The sequence below is a fragment of the Helicoverpa zea genome, chromosome 29, assembly GCF_022581195.2.
Source record: "Helicoverpa zea isolate HzStark_Cry1AcR chromosome 29, ilHelZeax1.1, whole genome shotgun sequence".
Taxonomy (NCBI): Eukaryota; Metazoa; Arthropoda; class Insecta; order Lepidoptera; family Noctuidae; genus Helicoverpa; species Helicoverpa zea.
Genome location: NC_061480.1, coordinates 2,980,515 through 3,002,657, shown reverse-complemented (window position 1 = coordinate 3,002,657; position 22,143 = coordinate 2,980,515). Strand labels below are relative to the sequence as shown.

General features: G+C 38.9%; 1 protein-coding gene and 1 long non-coding RNA gene across 2 annotated transcripts; one reads left to right on the top strand and one right to left on the bottom strand.

The window, feature by feature from the left end:
• Positions 1-1,418: 1,418 nt before the first annotated feature.
• On the top strand, positions 1,419-21,450 carry LOC124644088 (aldo-keto reductase family 1 member B1-like). The gene is made up of 7 exons (XM_047183302.1): positions 1,419-1,557; positions 6,498-6,640; positions 13,572-13,713; positions 15,837-16,031; positions 17,646-17,845; positions 20,430-20,585; positions 21,154-21,450. Exons 1-7 carry the CDS (start codon positions 1,486-1,488, stop codon positions 21,191-21,193), a joined length of 948 nt encoding a protein of 315 aa, XP_047039258.1. The 5' UTR covers positions 1,419-1,485; the 3' UTR covers positions 21,194-21,450.
• On the bottom strand, positions 7,592-9,741 carry LOC124644090. Its single transcript, XR_006986005.1, has 2 exons — positions 9,161-9,741; positions 7,592-8,815 (listed from the first exon to the last, which is right to left on the bottom strand). It is a non-coding gene; the product is annotated as an uncharacterized LOC124644090 (long non-coding RNA).
• Positions 21,451-22,143: the final 693 nt, after the last annotated feature.

The window sequence follows — 22,143 nt, the reverse complement described above, 5'->3', positions numbered from 1 at the left end:
GGAGGCCTATGTTCAGCAGTGGACGTCCTATGGCTGAGATGATGATGATGATGAAATAAATACTTAGTCCATTTAGAAAAAGGATATATAATTTTTTTTTGGAATGGCGAACTAATTCCCAAAAGTTTTAAAAAGTTCTAATACACAAGAATCTGTCTGAAATTATGTAGATCATTACATTCTTAAGCTTGCTCTCATATTTTAATACTTAATGTCGAACCCTGATCTTTGAACAATAAAAAAATATGGAAAAAATATGTCAGAAGTCAAGGTCATTTAGAGAATCCATAGCCCATTTGTCCAGTGTTTTTCCACTCACAGTTCATCAACCTATAACAATGATTGTTTTCAATTGGATAATATAGTTTCACCCGCGTCCCGTGGGAACTACTGCCCGTACCCGGCTAAAATGTAGCCTATGTTACTCGGGAAGAGTGTAGCTTTTGTAGAAGTTGTGTAATAATTAATGCTGTTCAGATAACAATTTAAATGATATTCTTTTAATTATTTCAATGAGCTCAGTAAACAAACACAAGTTAAAGTTATTGAAGAGTGCGCTACACTTACCAACAGCGAAAGAATTTTTCACATCGGTTCAGTAGTTTCGGAGCTTTTAGAGTACAAACAAATAAACAAAAAGCCCAGTTGTCCAGTATTTTTCCACGCATCAGTTCTTCGATTCCAAAACAATGATTGTTGCCAATTGCATAATATGTACAGTTTCCAACCTGCTTGGTTTATTTTGGGCTAGGCATGTGTTTGTCTGGAATATGTCCAATATCCGGAGTTATATCTGTCTAGATTTCTATCTATTCTATTTATAGGTTATATCTGCGTTTTATTGCCGCGACTCTTGTGATTTAATTAAATTAATCAACTACCTTTTTGGTTGTTAAGGTAAAATATTAAAATTATTGTTATTTTGATGTCAGGATTTTGAGGTACTTAAATAGGTTCTTCTTTAACAGTGATAAAACATGCTTTATGATGAAACTTTCTTGTTTTAGTTTTAAGAGGATAGTGTTTTTAAAAGTGATTTAAAAAAATACAGCTAGTTTTTCAAATCCGTCTGGATTCGATATAGGAACAATTTAATATATCTGAACAACCATATAATTTCAAATGGTAAACATTTAAATAAACGAATTCAGTAAAAAGAGCTACACATTCAGATAGGTCAATGGTCCCAAAAACTATTTTTCAGAAAAGACCTTTTTTTTCACGAAAAAATTATTTTTTTTATAGTAACGATATATTTTATCCGTATTCTCAGAACCACACACCAACAACTTAATACATCAACCTGTTGATAATAAAACCACTTAGCTAAGAGCTCAAAGTAATTCTCCTTCAACTAAACACATTCGCGCAGTCGCGTCGTTGGAACCACACCTTATTATCAAGTAGCCAAACAACGCATTCATTCCTTGTAATTTAATTCACCAGTAGTGTTTCAATCGTCGTACGAGACACACGTTTTACAAAATGGCTGCTAATGTACCGATTATTTTGAACAACGGTCGTACGTGCCCTGTACTTGGACTGGGAACTTGGAAAGTAAGTTAAAACCTCTAAAACTTAATATTTTTTAGGTTATTTTAGTAGTTTTCCGTACATTGAGTTTGTGTTCGTAATAATAATGGTATACACAGATGTTCGTTGCATAATTTTAGCCGGCGTTTTAAGCGTGTGTTTTAACCGGTAAATATGTAGATTCTAATTGATTTTATTAGTAGGTACCTATATATCGAAAAATACCTTTCAATCTTTGCATGACAATTAATAACGTATTAAGTATAAGTTGTATGGAAAATTGGCAATTAAGTACCTAAAAAATGTTAACGTTAACCATACCCTAACCAGCCGGTAAATTCGTTACGGGTAGTCAGAAGTCAGTAAGTCTGACACCAGTCTAACCAAGGGGTATCGGGTTGCCCGGGTAACTGGGTTGAGGGGGTCAGATAGGGCAGTCGTTCCTTGTGGCACACTGGTACTGAGCTGCATCCGGTTAGACTGGAAGCCGACACCAACATAGTTGGGAAAGGCTCGGAGGATGAATATGAACCAGCCGGTATATTGTCGCGGGTCGGGAAATCGGTAATTTAACCACAGGATATTATGGTATGGTTATCGTTAAGTATATATGTAACCTATTTAGTAATATAGTGTAAACCACCGTTAAAATAAATAAGTAGTGCTGATAGAATATCAACGTGATCTTATATCCTGTTTTCAGAAAAGGAACCCAAAAGAAAGAGCTTGAATGAATTATTTTTCTTTTTTCTTCGTTCTTAAGTGGTACCTAGGTGCATACCTACATATTGTGACGAGGGTTTTTAAGTAGGTGCTCATATTATTTTTTTATCAGTGTTTTACAAGGAGCGCCTGCCTGTCTGATTTCCTGTGAACCTTTTTTGCGTCGGTGGGGTTTAAAAAGAGGATATCATAATTTCAGTAGGTAGGTAAATGATTTTCAATTAGTTTGCACCACGGAGGATAACAAAGAGGAAACATTTGTTTGTCTCAAGTAGGGCTGCCATCCCGAATTTCAATAACCCCGGACGAAAATTAAAAAAACCCGGACATTTGGCGTAAATCGCATTTTTTCCCCAAACGAGTACGATTTTTTTTAAACAAAATAATACCTAATTTGTAATCCATTTACTTTTAACATATACTTAAATTCAATGAGGTGCTTCCTTAAATGAAAAGTGTCCGGGTTTTCCCCGGACACTTCTTGAAACCCCGCCCGGACGGCCCCCGGACGGTATCCAAACGAGGACAAATCCGGGGAAACCCGGACGGATGGCAGCCCTAGTCTCAAGGCGCCAAAACTACTGAACCGATTTCATAAAATTTTCACTGTTGGAAAGCTACACTCTTCCCGAGTAACATAAGCTATACTTAGTAGTTCCCACGGACCGCGAGTGAAACCGCGGGAAAACGGCTAATTAGTGATAATTTCAGTACCTATAACATTTTCAATTAATTTTGCCCAAATAACCTACTCAAAAGGCATAATAAACAAAACAAAACGTTAGTTTACTACTTAGCGATTACAAACCGGTATTTTCAGTTAATTAAATAAATGTTACACACTCTTTAAGTGAACATACCTATTATTATTCATGTGATTATAAAATACTGAAATAAAATACCTAAATTACTTTTTCGCGATCGTATTTACATTGAAAACCTTGTAGGTATAATAAGTTCGTATGCAATTTGAATTAAATTAAACAATACCCACTAGTGGTTTTCCGCGGTTTCACCCGCGTCCCGTGGGAACTACTGCCCGTACCGGGATAAAATATAGCCTATGTTACTCGGGAAGAGTGTAGCGCCCCAACAGGGGAAGAATTTTTCAAAGTGGCAGTAGTTTCGGAGCCTTTAGGGTACAAACGAAAAAATAAACCGGCCAAGTGCGATTCGGAATCGCGCACGAAGGGTTCCGTACCAGAGCAAAAATGAGAAAAAAATCACGTTTGTTGTATGGGAGCCCCAAAAATATGTATTTTGTTCTAGTTTTCAGTATTTGTTGTTATAGCGGTAACAGAAATACATCATCTGTGAAAATTTCAACTCTCTAACTATCACGGTTCATGAGATACAGCCTGGTGACTGACGGACGAACAGAGAGCGAAAACAATAGGGTCACGTTTTACCCTTTGGGTACGGAACCCTGAAAATGATTCGACTATATTAGTAGAGGTCTAAATAATAATACCTTCGAAACTATTTTTTATAATAATAGTCGATATGGCCTTGGTTATATTTTAACACATGTTTTACTATAAAAACATGACATGACATGGGTATTTTCCATTCTTAATGCCACACAGTCATATACTTATTGTCCTTGGGCATAAAACAAAAAAGTTCAGAACCGCCCGCTATTTCGCGAGAGGACTATATTTCCGCACAAGGATAAACAATTACTGTTACAGCCTTTTTATCGTCCCACTGCTGAGCATAGGCTCTCACACGGAGAAGGATTGACCATTAATCACCACGCTTGCTCAATGCAGACTACTATATAGTCCAGGTTTCCTCAAGAAGTTTTCCTTAACCTTTTTACAGCCATTGATGGTCTCCAAGATATACTTAAACAGTAGGTACATACGAACTTAGAAAAGTTGCATTGGTTCTTGCTTGACCTGGAATCGAACCTACACCCTCATACTCGAGAGGTTGGTTCTTTACCCACTAGGCGACCACGACTTTACGGATAAACAATTGCCTATGTTATTCCGATATAGGTACAAGCTGCATTATTGGCAGTTAAATCTTAAAAAAAATATATTCTGTAGTTTTAGCGTGAAACAGTACGTAGCTATCTAAAATTCAGACCTAAAAAATAAAATGCACGATCTAGTTCTACATTTATTATTTCTACGGTATACCAAGAAAATGATACCTAGTAAATAAAAAGTAGACCAATTTGAAACCAATTACCCACTATAAAGCTAATAAAATATTTCAAATCAATTTTCTTTGCTATCTAGGCGTATTTTTTTAAAATTGATTCTTAGAATATTCAATGGGTTTCAAAATTATAGGAAAATTGATGGTGGTGGCATTGGGGGGTAAAAATAATGTTTGAACATAGGTAGAATTTTTAGACCAGTATTATTTGACCTATAACATGTTTTTGTCATTCACTTCATCTGTCTAGCCTTTTCCCAACTATGTTGGGGTCGGCTTCCAGTCTAACCGCATGCAGCTGAGTACCAGTGTACCACAAGGAGCGACTGCCTATCTGACCTCCTCAAACCTGTTACCCGGGCAACCAAAACCCCTTAGTAAGACTGGTTGTGAGACTTTTTGGCTTCTGACTACCCGTAATGACTGCCAAACATGTTCAAATGACGGCCGGGACCCCCTAATCTAATGAATGTGCCTTATACTTCTCGTAATATAATAAATATAAATCAATTTTGTTTCTTGTTTCTGAAACTACCGAACCGATTAATAGTTATTTGTTATACAAGAGTGCAAAGTTGCTTTTTAACCGCGGGCTCAATTTTGATGACCGAGCAAGCGAAGGATTCTAAAATTAAATAATTAGAATCTTGAGCTATAGCGAGGGAATCAAAAGAGCACAAGGTGAAAAATCTTTGCACTCGAGTGCAACACGTAACTTTTCATCCCACCTCATCGAGGAAATTACTAAATGCAAAAAAACAAAATGGCGCGCACATACGAGTATCAAAAAAAAGATGTACCTATTAAAGTTAACATATTTGAAAACTCACTTTAAAAATGAAACGACGTTAAAAATCTGTGTAAAAACAATAATAAAAAATACTTAATTAATTGAATAATTATTTTAAGCAGTATTTTATTTATTTAATATGTATTTGTTTGAAAAGTCTTATCAAGATTGTCACAAATGGAGTATTGCACACGATGTTCTAAATTCAAATCACTTTGCCGCTCTAGAGGATAAAAACGACTTTTGCGCTCAGATATCAAAGGGTAAAACTACTCTTTCCGAGATGGTGGGATGAAAAAAAAATTCTTTCACTGTTGGGGCGCTACACTCTTCCCAAGTAACATAGGCTATATTTTATCCCGGTACGGGCAGTAGTTCCCACTGAACTCCTGGAAAAACATCTAGCCAACAATATTATATTGTTTTGCTGTTAGGTAATTCCTAACCTATTTTCAAGGGGCAGTTCAGCATAAACTGGTTTGAAATAGCATTAAATAAACAACTGTGGCATGTTTGACTAGCCTGGATAATTTCAAGGTTGCCACAATGTAGACAGATAATAGATCTATCGATTTTAAAATAACTCTGATAATGTTGGCATTGTTATCATAATAAATTACATAAGTATTGTATTTACTTAGAAAAAGTTTTATCATGATAATAAAAAGATTATTTGGATAGAAACTGATTTATAGAGTTTGTTTACTGGATATTGAAACCAATATAATAATATTAGTAGCCGAAAGCGATGTCGTAAATAGAGCGAAGTGGAGAAGAAAAATTTGGAAAGCTGACCCCACCACTATGTGGGATACATGGCAGGAAAAAGAAAGAGATTGAAACGCTACCAAACATTATCATTTTAAAAAAGAATATTTTTTATTTTTTCCGTGCTTACAATGTTTCACAATTTGTATATTTTACGGGTTGCCCCAGAACAGGGTTGAGGAGGTTATATAGATAGGCAGGCGCTCCATGTGGCACACTGGTACTCAGCTGCATCCGATTAGACTGGAAGCCAACCCCAACATGGTTGGGAAAAAGCTAGACACTTGATAATCATGACTTTACTAGCTTTTGCCCGCGACTTCGTTCGCGTGGAATACCTACCAATACCCACATAGATGATCCTATATCCTTTCTCAAGTTCCAAACTATCTCTGTACCAAATTTAACACAAATCGATTCAGTAGTTTAGGCGTGAAGAAAAGACAGACAGAAAGACTGACAGGCAGAATTACTTTCGCTTTCATAATATTAATTTCTCTATTCTCTCCAACAGTCCCAGCCAGGTCAAGTTACAGAAGCTGTGAAAGATGCCATCGATGCTGGATACCGGCACATCGACTGCGCTCACATCTACCTCAACGAGAAGGAAGTCGGTGAGGCACTCAAGACCAAGTTCGATGAAGGGGTCATTAAAAGGTGAGTAATCTACTAAGTATGCAGCGTAGGACGTCCACCAACGAGGTGGACAGACGACCTTATAAAGGTCGCCGTCGACTCTGGATGCAGGGTCGCCTCCAACAGGTATCTGTGGAGATCTCAGGGGGAGGCCTAAGTTCAGCAGTGGACGTCCTATGCCTGAGATGATGTATCTACTAATATTGTGAAGCAGAAGAGTTTGCTTGCTAATTTGTTTTAGGCACCAAAGACACTCGTGGGAGGGAAGCCTTACAAACCGCGGAAAACAAAAGTATCTTTTTTAACAAGATTTTTTTGTAGCTTCTCGAAAATTATTTCACTGTTTCGAAGCCATATTATTCCCGGGTGACATGGCTATATTTTATCTGCATTCTGGTGGTACTTTCCTATATACTGTCCACTGCACACGGGTGAAACTGCTGGCATAAGGCCAATATAGGATAGATAAGAGTAATTTGAGCTCTAGTATTTCCGAAATTCGATGACCTACTCGTCAAACCAGTTTTAAAAATAAATGTATATCAGAGTGAATATATACGAAATTACAAGAATTTTCTTTAAAACAATTGGTTAAATAGTTTACTTTCATTCTAACTAGGTCGCTATACATAGATTACGAATAATTTTATTTATCGGATGCAAATAAAAGTTTAAAGTAAAATGATTAGCTAAAGGGTGTTTCGCGTAGTTCGTGCAAATTCTGTGATATTTAGAAATTTCAAATTATTGTCAAATAACTTTGTTTTTTTTTCTAATATCGTCAAAATATAGGTAATCCTTCAACTTTGTGTAGTTTCTACCTTCCTTTGATAGAAAACAATGGAATTACAATTATGTTAACTTTTCGGAGTGAGATGGTAATGAGAACTTCAACGATGGTAATGGTTTTGTTTAGTTTCCAGAGGAAAATCGAGAAGTTAAGGTTATGAAAATGAAAAAAATCGACTGATATAAACTTGGATAAGAAAGATTTATTTTTATATTCAATAAACTAAATAAAGAAATTAAAATTAGACTTCTAAATGATCGGATACTTATGATAAGGGTATTTTTCTTGTCTTTTTTAATTTTTTACTTATTTTTCTACACAATAATCATAATCTTTGAGAATAATGAGACAAAAATCAGAAGTTTTTATTTTTCTTCTATAAGCTAAGAATTAGTATAATATGGAAAAGCGTTAGGGCCAGGTGGAATACGAGTGAAAGTGTGGAAGGTATTAAAGATGGATGGATGGAAATGGCTGACTTTATTCTTCAATAACTGTTTGCAAGAGGAAACAATACCAGACGAGTGGTGCAATAGTTTTTTAAGAACAAGGGTGAATCTGAGTGTTGGCCACTGAAAAAGGGGGATGAGAAGACAGTACATGTAGCAGAAATGAGAAAGTTGAGATGGATGTGTGGTGTGACAAGAATTGATATAAAGTGAGGAATGGTTACATTAGAGGAAGTCTGAAAGTAGCGCCAGTTACAGAAAAGATGAGAAGTAAGAAGGTTGTCATGGTATGGGCATGTAATGAGGAGAGATGATACGCATGCAACAAAGTATGTGCTAGGTATAAATGTAGATGGATGGAGAAGAAGAGGAGGACCTAAGAAAAGATGGATAAATTGTCTGACAGATGACACAAAAAAGCAGAAGACATATTGCGCCGACCCCAAATAAAATTGGGAATAGGGCAAGATAACCTAAGAATCAGACTACAAAACTAAAATTAGACTTCTCGCAATGTAATTATATACTTTTAAAAAAATATTTCGAAAATATGATATCAAAAACGAATGAATTAAAATAACTCAAAGTATTAGAAAATATGTTCTGCGGAATCATCATCACAAAAATTTTGAATTTCTCTCTTTGCGTATACTCCTTCTACATTTTCTTTGGTATCGTGCTCTGGTTCGCTATTGGACATGATAAATTTCCCTAAATCGGTCTGAAAATTTTTGTCAACGGGTTCCTTTATATCAACATAAAATTTTCTGTTTTCCCAATCAGTCACATTAATATCAGATAATTTTTTGACTTTCGGTGACTGCGGCCCTTTCGAACACTGATCTTCTTTATACTTTTCAGGACCTGCCTTAATTGCTGCATATTTTTTTTTCTTTTGAAGTCTATCGTGCTCTCGTTTGTGTTTAGTTTTTCTCGGCATTCTTAATTCTTGGTCCTCTGCGAAAATAAATACCTTACACGTAAGTAGATTCACAAGTTTATCAAAAGTAGTTTATAACGTAATTAAAATTACTTATAATTATATTAAAAACAAAAATGAAGCACAAATTGCAATTAAAGTATTTATAGATTCTAAATACCATCGTTTTAATCTCATTACCATCGCTAAAAAAAACGAGGGTAAACGAAGGTGGTGAGGAAGAAGGTAATGAGGTTTCAATCCTTTTTTCAATTTATATCATAGGATATCAAACTTACGGAAATCTTAAATACTTTAGTAATCGAAGGTTATTATTAGAATCTATAATTAGTAACATAATAAACTAAGTCATAAATACTTACTTAATTATGGCAACGATAGGAGAGAGAACAATTCCAGAATAATCACCTCCTGCGCAACTTTACACGAACATATTTTATTATCACAAGCATGCGTGCACCTGCTGAGACGTTTACTGGCCGACTGAGGGATGTGCGCGGGGTGTGTTGTCGGTGTATCAACGTTAAGGGCAATACGCAGAGTATAATTCATAGATCCGTCCAACCCGATGGTAATGACAAAAAAAAAATGAGAAACATTTATGAAATAAAAAAAATATAAAATTGCGGAGCTAGCTTTGTTTATGTAGATGAAAAAGTTGTACTTTTTAATGTAGTTTTTTAGTACGGTTACTAAATCATAATTAATAATGATACTTTTGAATAAAATACAAGTATATCTAGGACGATAGCATATGGACACCGAAGGAAATGAGAATTAATTATGTTTTTAATTTATATTTTGTTAATTAGGTTACTTTCATCAGTAAATATTACATGCATAGAAGCCTAACTTTATAACTTTTGATTTCCTGTATAAAAAACATAGGTATTCAGTTAGTAAATTAAGCTTTTTAGGCTGGACGCGTAATATGCACGAAAAAAAAGAATCACCCTAAATTAAAGAAACAGTAGGTAACTTAGTCGTGGTGGATAGGTAGTTAAGCGCCTGCATCTTGAATGCGAACACAGCCCGATTCGGAACTTATTCGGAAGTAAATAATGTCAAAATTGAATAAAAATTGATCGCAATAGCAGTTTTAACCTTAGCGGGCATTCTGTTACTAATATAAGACCAATCGTATTCCAACGACATTCGATTGGTTTGCGATCGGTCTGCCCTTTGGTCCATAAGGTAGTTTGTTCCACAATCATATTGCAATCGTAAATCATTTGCAGACAAAATGATTCATTATTGAATCACAGAAAAGGATAAAAAAGGATAAGGAAAAGGATAAAAGAAAATATAGCGGGATACCACATACGCTTCAATCGTAATTGAGTCGTGATTGGATCTCAGTCTGATGAATCGTATGTGGCTTAAGTAAAATTAGCAGAATCAAGAGTACCTAGTATATTCGACATTTCAGTCGCAGTAAACGTGTGTTAAAAGTCCTGGCTCTTTAATTAGAGTTTTTACAACCATCGACAAACAATGGGCAGTTCACACTTTGTTCATAATTTTATATAGTAGCTGATAATATTTCCTTGATACGATCATGCAATCGTACACACACAAATAAACGTACAAAGTATTTAGTGTGCCTTATCATGTTAGGCAGATTTGAGCCCCGACACTATGACTAAAAATGAGATTGACTTCATCATGACGAACAAGAAGCACATATTCAGAGACGTCTCCGTGATCAATAGGTTTAGTACCGGTAGCGATCACCGACTTGTCCGAGGCTCTCTGAATATCAACTTCAAGGCCGAACGTTTCCGTCTGATGAAGGCCAGACTCCGACCAACACTGCTCCAAACCATGACAGGATCTGAAACGTTCCAGTCAAATTTGGGGAACCGATTTGCCGCCGTGGAAACCACAACAGACATTAACCAGAACCACGAATATGTGGTTCGGATCCTCAGGGAGGAAGGTTCGAGGTTCTGTAACATGCAGCGTATGGGCAAGAAATCAAAGCTTTCGGAAGAGACATTAGGGCTTATGAAGAAACGACGTGAAAACCCGCCTGTCACTTCGTCAGCTAAGCGGGCTCTAAACCAAGAGATCAACAAGCACGTACGACGCGACCTCCGGTGCTCCAATACTCTTGACATTGAAAGAGCAATTGAGCTGAATCGGGGGTCAAAGGTGTTCGTACAATCTCTTGGAAGAAGCCACTTGACGAAGCTGACCACAACAAGTGGAGAAGTCGTTTCTTCGGTGCCGGCAGTCCTTTCGGAAGTGGAAAATTTCTATGGCCGGTTATACGCATCGCATGCATCTCGACCTGATCCCGGAAATGAGGATTCTAGAGCCACATTAACACGCCATTTCACCGAAGACCTGCCAGAAGTCAGCAGTGGCGAAATCGAGATCGCTCTGAGACAGCTCAAAAATGGAAAAGCCCCTGGCGAGGATGGCATTACAACAGAGCTATTAAACGCAGGAGGAAAGCCCGTACTGGGGGAGCTCCAGAAGCTTTTTAATGCCGTCCTGTTTGAAGGGAGAACTCGAGAGGCGTGGAGTAGGAGTGTTGTCGTCCTGTTCTTCAAAAAGGGAGACAAAACCCAGCTGAAGAACTATCGACCCATTCCCTCCTAAGCCACGTCTATAAGCTGTTCTCAAGAGTGATCACGAACCGACTTGCGCGAAGACTCGACGAATTCCAACCACCGGAGCAGGCTGGGTTTCGGAGCGGATACGGCACCATAGACCACATTCACACAATGCGGCAGATTATACAGAAGACCGAAGAGTATAATCAGCCCCTGTGTCTAGCATTTGTGGACTATGAGAAGGCCTTTGACTCGATTGAAATCTGGTCTGTTCTGGAGTCCCTGCAGCGTTGTCAAGTAGATTGGCGATACATCCAAGTGATGAGATGTCTCTACGAAGCCGCTACAATGTCCGTCCAAGTACAGAATCAGCAAACAAGGCCCATACCGTTGCATCGAGGAGTGAAACAAGGGGATGTTATTTCCCCGAAACTGTTCACTAATGCAATGGAGGATATGTTCAAGACGCTGAACTGGAAAGGTCGCGGCATCAACATCAATGGCGAACACATCTCTCACTTGCGATTTGTTGACGATATCGTCATCATGGCGGAAACGCTGCAGGACCTACAACAGATGCTGAACGACCTGGCTGAATCTTCTCTACGCATCGGCCTACGGATGAACTTGGACAAAACCAAGGTCATGTTCAATGAACATGTTCTACCGGAACCGATTGCGATACACGGCGCTGTTCTCGAAGTTGTTCGGAAATATGTATACCTCGGGCAGACATTGCAGTTAGGTAGAAACAACTTTGAGGACGAGGTGAATAGGAGAATCCTACCTGTCCTACCAGTGCGTCCTACCTGTCATGACTTACGGAGCCGAAACGTGGACACTGACGGTACCTACGGCTGGTCCACAAGTTTAAAGTCGCTCAGCGGGCTATGGAAAGGGCTATGCTCGGCATTTCTCTGAGGGATCGCATCAGAAATGAGGTAATCCGTCAGAGAACCAAGGTCATCGACATAGCCCACCGAATCAGCAAGCTGAAGTGGCAGTGGGCTGGCCATATTAGCCGAAGAACCGATAACCGTTGGGGTAAACGAGTTCTAGAGTGGAGACCACGCCTCGGCAAACGTAGTGTAGGACGTCCTCAGGCACGGTGGAGTGATGACTTGCGCAAGACGGCTGGCAGGAGCTGGATGCGAGAAGCCGAAAATCGATCTCAGTGGCGTGCACTTGGAGAGGCCTATGTCCAGCAGTGGACTGCGATAGGCTGATGATGAGCCTTTTTCCATCTATGTATGCTGGGGTCGGCTTCCAGTCTACCAGTGTGCTACAAGGAGCGACTGCCTATCTGACCTCCTCTACCCAGTTACCAAGCAACCCGATTTCCCTTCTATCAGGATGATCCACAGACCGGCCGCACCTTCACATAGTCATTGTGTGTGACTGGAAAAGTAAATGTATTATAATGACCCTAGGTACTTGCTTGACCTGAAATCGACCCGCGTACGTACTTGAGATGCAGGTGATTCAACCACTAAGAAGTTAATTGGCAATAATCATTTTTACAAAGAATTAATTACCTACAATTCTTAGGTAATTACTCTTATAATTAAGTAGATAGGTACCTAGTTGACGGCATAGCAAGCAAATTATCGATACAAAACCTGGAAATAGATCCGCCATCTTGAAATTTTCCATTTCAAGTAATGTAAATGACGCGTTTACTGTAAATGGAAAATGTTTATAAACATTTTCCATTTACAATGTTATCAATTACAAAATGGATTAAAACAATTAATTTTATCAAATACTAGTCGTTTTCTCGCGATTCCATCTGCGCCCATGGCCCGGAGGAAGCCTTTTCCCGAACCCAGATTAAATATATGTAGCTTATATTGGGGTCGGGATAGTCTGAAGCCAGTAAGTCTAACCAAGGGGTATTGGGTTGACTGGGTAACTGCCAGTTACTAACCCAGTTAGTAACTGGGTTGAGACAGATAGGCAGTCGCTTCGTGTAAAGCGCTGGTACTCAGCTGAATCCGGTTAGACTGGAAGCCGACCCCAACATAGTTGGGGAAAGGCTCGGGAGATGATGATGATGAGCTTATGTTACTCGGGAAGAGTGTAGCTTTCCAACAGTTTTCAAATCTACTCAGTAGTTTCGAAGCCTTTTGGGGCACAGGAAAAAAACAAACAAAAAAATCCTCTTTGTTATAGTAGTATAGAAATTAAGATTATGTATAATTTTGGTTTTCAGGGAAGACATTTTCATAACTTCCAAGTTATGGTGCACGTTCCACCGGCCTGATCTCGTGGAAGGAGCTATCAAGACCACTCTTCAGAACCTGGGATTGGACTACCTGGACTTGTACCTGATCCACTGGCCACAAGCTTTTAAGGTAAGAACTGATGTTAGATACTTAGTTGTTCCACCTGCGTCCCGAGGGAACTTCTTTTCGTACGTGGATAAAGTAGTAGCCTATGTTATAGTTATCGGCACGAATCTTGAGCTCTGACCTACATCTGCGCAGAAGTGATTTATTAGCAAAGAACCAATCCCGAGTGACGGCTATGACGCGATGCACTGCGGGCCAATCACCGCTTTAGCCCGCCCCCGCGCCTCACTTCATACCACAAAAGGGACCCAATGAATTACGCGCAGGTGAAGGTCAGAGCTCAAGATTCGTGCCGATAACTATACTAGAAGATAGTGTACTTTGACTTGACTTAACTTAACCTAACCCAACAGTGAAAGAATTTTTCAAACTGGTTCAGCAGTTTCGGAGTCAAAGTGACGAAAAATATTTTCTCTTTATATAATATACGTTTAGACTTGCTGTTCTACTGCTTCCTGAGGGTACAGCTTCCCGCACCTAGATAGAAAGTATCCTATGACCTTAATGACTGGCTCTAGACTATCTGAGTATCAAATTTTATTTATGCCAGTTCAGTAGTTATGGTGATTTGGATAGGTACAGTGGACCAAAGAAACGATGGATGGATTGTGTGAAAGTCGACATGGTTAGAAAGAATGTTACTTGTGAGATGACGGCAGATAGAAGAGTATGGAAGAAGAAAACATGCTGCGCCGACCACAAATAAAATTGGGATAAAGGCAGGAGGATGATAATAATCAGTAGTTTTAGCGTGAGAGAATTCATCATCATCATCATCTCAGCCAAAGGACGTCCACTGCTGAACTTAGGCCTCCCCTTAGATCTCCACAGATACCTGTTGGAGGTGACCTGCATCCAGCGTCTTCCGGCGACCTTTATAAGGTCGTCTGTCCACCTTGTTGGTGGAGGTCGAAAAGTGCTGACAGAATTAGTTACGTTAAATTCTAGTTAAGCAAATATAGGAATCAACAAATTCTATAGAGAAATAAAATTACTCGTGGCTAACGAAATTTTTATTTGAAGGTCAAGTAGGTATCTTGTCTGATAACAACTCCAAACCTGTCAGTAAAACATGTGTAGGTAAACATCTTGAAAAGATAACAATAGATACTCAGATACCCATAAATGTTTTATCCCACGAAAGCGGATAAACCGTATATTAACGTGTGAATGTGCCTGCATGTTTGCACATTGTCTTTGTATGACCTGGGGACTCGGTCACTACTGAAATTTATTTATACACACAATTTAAGTATGGCTTACCCGCTTTCGTGTGATAATATCTGTCTATACCTCGTTAGTAGGGAAGGTCTGTTCAAGAATGATGATTCGTGCAAAAATAATACACCTATGATACCATATTTCATATTCTCTTCTTTGCTATCCCTTAGCCCAATTTTATTCATCTACTTATTTTATGCTACCCAGTTTCACCCAACGTCATCATCCTCCGAGCCTTTTCCCAACTATGTTGGGGTCGGCTTCCAGCCTAACCGGATATAGCTGAGTACCAGTGCTTTACAAGAAGCGACTGCCCTGCCTGACCTCCTCAACCCAGTTACCCGGGCAACCCAATAGCCCTTGGTTAGTCTGGTGCTACTCCTACCCCTCGGTTTCACCCACGTCCCGTGGGAAATAAATAAATCCCTCTCTTTGATAAAAAGTAGCCTCTTCTACTCCATTCTATTCTATTTTAAGATTTCTGACGTCTAGATTTTACCGCGTTTAAACAAACTCTTCAGTTCTATGTATTAATGTTGTCATGTTCAGTTCTATGTAATGTATTAATACTTCTTACACGCCTTCCTGTTGTCTAACTTCAGATTACAACAATCTGTCTAACGTATGTAGGTGAGCTCAAGAGATACATGAACCGCATACAACCGATGACAATTTCCTATCTCTAGTAAGCATATACACTGATAGATAGATAGATAGGTATATTCTTTATTATGTACACTAATTAAAATTAACTAAGTAACTCTAAATATTCAAAAGTTTTGGTGATGCAATAGGCAGTTTTATCACTAAAAGCAACCTCTTACAGACAACCTTTGGATGGATTGAGACAAAAGAAAATAACCATATAGCTAACTGATAGATTACTCACTCTCTTACCCTCACAGGAAGGCGAGGAGTTGTTCCCGAAAGACGCAGACGACAAGATCATCGCGTCTCCCGTAGACTACGTCGACACGTACAAGGCCATGGAGAAGCTGGTGGAACAAGGCCTGACGAAGAGCATCGGACTGTCTAACTTCAACAAGAGACAGATTGAGAGGGTGCTTGAAGTCGCTACTATTAAACCGGCTATGTTGCAGGTATGTTAAAGACTGTCTCGTTGGTCTAGTGATCGTAAGCGCGACTGCTGTGCTTGAGGGTTCGATTCCGACGGATTTTCCGTCCCATCGCGCTATGAGATTGAAGAAATAATGAGTGCACATATGTCTGCGCAAATTCTTGAGCACTATAATATGTCCTGCGCAGCTGGCTGATCTCCCTATATGAGAAAGGCCGCTGTGGCGGAAAATCGGCCTTGGACTTCTTTTAATCACGCTTTTATTAGGTCGATCTAACTATGTAATGGAATCTAAGGTAAGTCAATTAACCGTCTCCCAAGGATCGCAGCGTCCTGATAATTGGCAGCTGTATGTAGTTCTGATGACAATACAGTAATACTATTGTAATGTGGGAACTGGTGGAACAAGGCCTGACGAAGAGCATCGGACTGTCTAACTTCAACAAGAGACAGATTGAGAGGGTGCTCGAAGTCGCTACTATTAAGCCAGCTATGTTACAGGTACGGTACTTGTTCTTTTTAACCGACTTCAAAAAAAGATGAGCTCGAACCGATTATCGACTTAAAAAAATGGAGGTGTTTATATAGTTTGCCCTATGTTTTGATGAGGGTTTCAGCAAGTATTTGGCAGACTTAGGAGATTTTAGATTTATTATTCAAAATCGGCTTTAGTTTTTTGAAAAAGTTTTTTAAACGACTTAAAAAAGAGGTTCTCAGATTGACGTGTATGTGTGAGCGCGATTATCTCACGTTTGGCATTCTCAAGTCTAAAAACCAGTCACCCCTCACTGATGGGGAAATAATGGCGTCCAAGGCCGATCACTATTCCTCCATTCTCATAGCGCGATGCGACGACAAGCCGACACCACCGGAGAGAGATCAAATGAGGAGATAGAAGTGCAATAAAACAATTCCAATAAAATGTACGATTGATTATAAAATTCTACTTTTATGAAGTGCTCAATACGATCATTATAAGCCGTCGTAAACACCGCATCTCATTATTGCAGATAATATAGAAGATAATGCTTATCTGCTATTGCATAAGTGTGATTAACAGATGCCCCTTCAGATAGACAATAAACTCTTTTATGGCATGTTATATAAGCCATTTGCGATAAACGGTAACTGATTAACACGTTGAATGAGTAATAAATGGTTTATGCACCAGTTGACCAGCCTTCTAAGGTCGGTTTCAGGTCAGATAAACACTTATCTAACTTTTGCAATACTTTTTAAGTAAATCTTAGACACCTATGACAGTAAGGGTGAAGGAGAACATCTAGAAACCTGGCCTAACTTTAATGTGTAATGTATTAACGCTGATTCTTCTTCTCTGCATGAGAAGTCGAGGCCTGATCCCTGTAGTGGGATGATTGATGATGTGAGAAAACGGCTGATGATGATGTTGTATATGAAACCATTTAATAGCTCTGTTGGTGTTTACCTACTTTACGAGACAAATCAATTTACAGGGTCTAATATGTCTTTAGCCTTCACAAAGATAGTTTTACGACCAGGCTTTGTACACCTAGTCAAAAATCAACTAAAAACTCCTACCACAAGGAAGGATAAATGACGACGAATGGAATGATGCACCATTTAATTTATTTGCTTTCCATCTTTTCATTTCCAGATCGAAGTACATCCCTACTTGAACCAACAACCCCTAATAGACTTCTGCAAACTCCACGACATTGCCATCACGGCGTACTCCCCGCTGGGGTCTCCGGACAGACCCTGGGCGAAACCTGGTGATCCTCAGCTGTTAGACGATCCCAGGATCAAGACCATCGCTGATAAGTACGGGAAGACGGTCGCGCAGGTTCTGATCAGGTGAGATATACTCCAAATATAATCTAACTAGCTTCCGCCCGGGGCTTCGCCCGCGTAGAGTTCGGTTATATCGCGTTTCCAAGAGAACTCTTCAAAAGTCCGGGATAAAAACTATCCAATGTTCTTTCTCAAGGTCAACTCTATCTCTGTACCAAATTTTATTAAAATCAGTTCAGTGGTTTAGACGTGAAAGCGTAACAGACATACAGAGTTACTTTCGCATTTATAATATTAGTAGGGATATACATACAGACTAAATGTATACAATTATATCTAGACACACGGCAGTGTGTCCGCCAAGTTCGAGCAAAAAAGCGACACACCGGCCGTGGGTTATATTACACGAACCATTTCGGGCCAAATTCGACCCCTATAACTCAAAATCTATTTCATTTACGCATATCAAAGGACAATGGGCACTTTGTATGAGATTTGGTACCCGCTCCAACAGTAACGTATGATATATCATTAGAAAGGTATTTGCGTGAATAATAATAAAAACTATGGGGCCTGCCTCAATTAGCTGTCCGATCCGAATAACGATAAAAATTGAATCGACATAGAAACAAGTATGTCATCCATATATGCAAATTCATTAATAATTTTAAACTCAGTTAATAGACATCTTACATTGTTTGAGATACACTCTATTATAATCTAAAGTTTGCAATATTCTATGGAGTCATACTACGGAAACACAATCGTCATCTGATTTGACAAAAGTTCAAAAATTTTCTATTCATCTTTTTTTAAGAAGAAATTCATCATTATCTCAGCACCTCTTGAGGAGCAAGATTGAGTCGTAATATGTACTATGTTAACATCGTCTCCTGACTTTTCAACCTTAATTGATTGTAAATACTGAAAGACTTTCATCAAATACATAAGCTAGTTCTGCGTGAACTGCAAAGGTTTGCACAGTCTTTTTTTAAAGCAGTGGGCAGGCAAACATTTTAAGAAGGCCGAATTCCTGCGTTTTTGTTACTTTACCAGTTTTTATTCAATACAGTTAGATTTAAGAACTACATCTACGTTGATGATTTATGAACATTACACCTTCTATTAGTCGATGTCACGCGAAATGGACAAGGATTTGGGACTAGTCGTCATAGTAAAAATTTTTTGTCTTGCCAAGACCTACGCAATGGTACTAGAATCAACACTGTTGGACAGGGTACCAAAACGCCCATCGTCCTTTCTAGTATCTGTTGAGACCCCCTCACTTATCTAAAATACAAAATTTCATTAATATACCTATTGTAGGTCTTGAGATATTGACGTCAGAAAATCGCTATTTTTACTATACACTCACTGATTGACTGACTGACTGACTCACTCATCAAAAACCTAGACCACTTCCAATGGTCGTATTGACTTGAAATTTGGCATGGAGGTAGGTCTTTATGTCAAGGTAAAGGGAAAAATCTGAAAATGGCCAAGTGTGAGTCGGTTTCAAAATAATGAAGGTGTAAATTTATACCCTTAAGGAACTAAAACAAATAGTTACTTTTTAATGATGTTACTTGGCAAGTTTTAATATAAAATTAAATACTTGATTCATTGCGTTTAGTAGGTTTAAAACAAGGTGTGTGAAAACTTGCCAAGTAACATCACTAAAAAGTAACTATTTTTAACTCAGGTATGTGTATGGAACTTGGTACTTATTCAGATCTCACTTCTTTTAAAGGCGAAGCATTCCCATATTATCGAACTTGGCAGTCTTTCACATTTTTGTTTTGGGTGGGATCTAATTAAACTATCTAATATTATAAAGCTGTAATACCATTTTGGTCTGATTTGAAAAAAAAAACAGTTAGATACACACGACACATGTAACGAGGTAGAGTGTAGAACTGTAGATAGATTTTACAATATCAAAATAGTGAGATATAGTTCGAAATCGCTATTAGGTAATGGCGGTTTCACCCGCATTCCGAGCAAACTCTTCATAGGTGATGATGATGTCCTGGCTGATTATCGGCCAAGGCGGCTGTTCTCATATTAGGAGATCAGCTGCGCAGGACATATTATAGTGCACAAGCATTGGCTTGAACACATGTGCACTCAGTATTCCTTCACTCTCATGGCGCGATACGACGACAAGCCGACACCACCGGAGAGAGATCACAAGCAGAACCACTTAGAGTAGACTTCATCATCATCATCATCATCATCTCAGCCATAGGACGTCCACTGCTGAACATAGGCCTCCCCCTTTGATCTCCACAGATACCTGTTGGAAGCGACCTGCATCCAGCGTCTTCCGGCGACCTTTATAAGGTCGTCTGTCCACCTCGTTGGTGGACGTCCTACGCTGCGCTTGCTAGTCCGTGGTCTCCACTCCAGCACTTTTCGGCCCCATCTGCCATCTGCTCTGCGAGCAATATGGCCTGCCCATTGCCACTTCAACTTACTAATCCGGTGGGCTATATCGGTCACTTTGGTTCGTCTACGGATCTCCTCGTTTCGTAGAGTAGACTTAGCTAATTACAAACATACATTATCTTTCTTAGAAGGATTAGGTAATGTTATCAATTAATTAATAGAAAATAATTAAAAAATAACTTTATCTTCTAATCCTCAGATACGCCATCGACCGCGGCATCGTAGTAATCCCAAAGTCGGTGACAAAGTCGCGAATCATTCAAAACTTCAACGTCTTCGACTTCCAACTGACACTCGACGATATCAAGGAAATAGCCAGCTTGGAGTGCAAAGGACGAGTCTGCATGATGGGAGAGTAAGTAACTTTAATTGTCTAGCCATTTCCCAACTATGTTGGGGTCGGCTTCCAGTCTAACTGGATGCAGCTGAGTACCAGTGTGTTATGGAGCGACTGCCTATCTGATCTCCTCAACCCAGTTAACTGGGCAAACTTTGGTAAGACTGGCTGTCAGACTTACTGGCTTCTGACTACCCGTAACGACTGCCAAAGATGTTCAAATGATAGCAGGGCTAATTTAGCGTGTCTTCCGAAACACAGAGGACATGATGGCCACCCATCCACGAGTTACCCGTGCCTAGAATTGCTTAACGTTATATAAATAAATCATACTATTGTTAGCTACCATTGGTTATATAGAGGGCAGCAGAAACGAGCTACCATAGACACCTCGCTATTCAGCCGTGTGTCTGTGCTTGGAGAATTCTTTTTTCGAACTTCATTGTGACATGTTATAGTTTGACAGGAATACGATTTTGCCGCGCTTTTGTTGAATCTTAGTTGATTTTTATGTTAAAACTATTTCTTGTTATTTCCTTGTTAAAAACCTGCTTCTGCTATTAAAGACTATTTTCTTTTTTTTCAGTACATACCACCCGGACTACCCGTTCCATGACGAATATTGAAGACAATAACATTCCTAATTAAATATTTAAGTAGAAAAATGCAGTTTTGTACTGTTTAAGCTTTGTGTGATAAAATATATGCATTACAAATATCTATATGCACAATCAGCAAAATAAATGTTTGAAAAATAGTTACCAACGCATATTGAAAGCACGTTGTGTGATAAAAAAAAAAAAAAATGGTATCTACACAAGATTTGAATAGTGTCGCACTGTGTGCTGTATGGTTACATTAAAATGTTTATTTAAGTTAAAAATAACTTTGTTTTATTTCATAGTCATACTAGCTCTTTTGAGTGCCCCAGCGGGGCCCAGGAGGGCCAAAGCCTGCGGGATTGTTCGAAAGAGTTATCGCGGCCCTGCTACATAAAAGACAACGACGGTGTTTAGTCAGTAAGAGTCTGACACTCCCTCACCGCTGCTAACCCACAGCGGGAGGGGTCATTTGATGATTTTTAACGTCGTTAGAAAAAAGCTCTTTTGAGTGCCTACTGTTAACGACTGTCAAAGAAGTTCAAAACTACAGAATCGATTTGTAAAATTCTTTCACTGTTGGAAAGCTACACTCTCCCCGAGTAACATAGGCTATATTCTATCCCGGTACGAGCAGTAGTAGCCGACCCCAACATAGTTTGGGAAAAGGCTCGGAGGATGATGACGAGCAGTAGTTCCCGCGGGTGGGTGAAACGTCTAGCAGGAAAATAAAACAAGAACCGTAGATTAGTAAACTTATTATATTTATTAAAATCTAATTATTGTGCGCTGACATTGTACAGACTCATTAACGGCTGTCCCAATATTCTATCTATCTTGATTAGCTTACTAGAGATATGATATTGATGATGTCCTCCTAGCCGATTATCGGCTACGGAGGCTGTTATCATGTAAGGAAATCAGCCATCTGCGCAGTACATATTATAACGTCAAAACTAATAAATGAACTATTTTAC

Coding starts and splice junctions, on each gene's coding strand:
- LOC124644088 (XM_047183302.1), top strand. CDS start 1,486: ATGGCTGCTAATGTACCGATTATTTTGAACAACGGTCGTACGTGCCCT. Junction 13,714..15,836: donor ACTGGCCACAAGCTTTTAAG/GTAAGAACTGAT, acceptor TTACCCTCACAG/GAAGGCGAGGAGTTGTTCCC. Junction 17,846..20,429: donor GTCGCGCAGGTTCTGATCAG/GTGAGATATACT, acceptor TCTAATCCTCAG/ATACGCCATCGACCGCGGCA.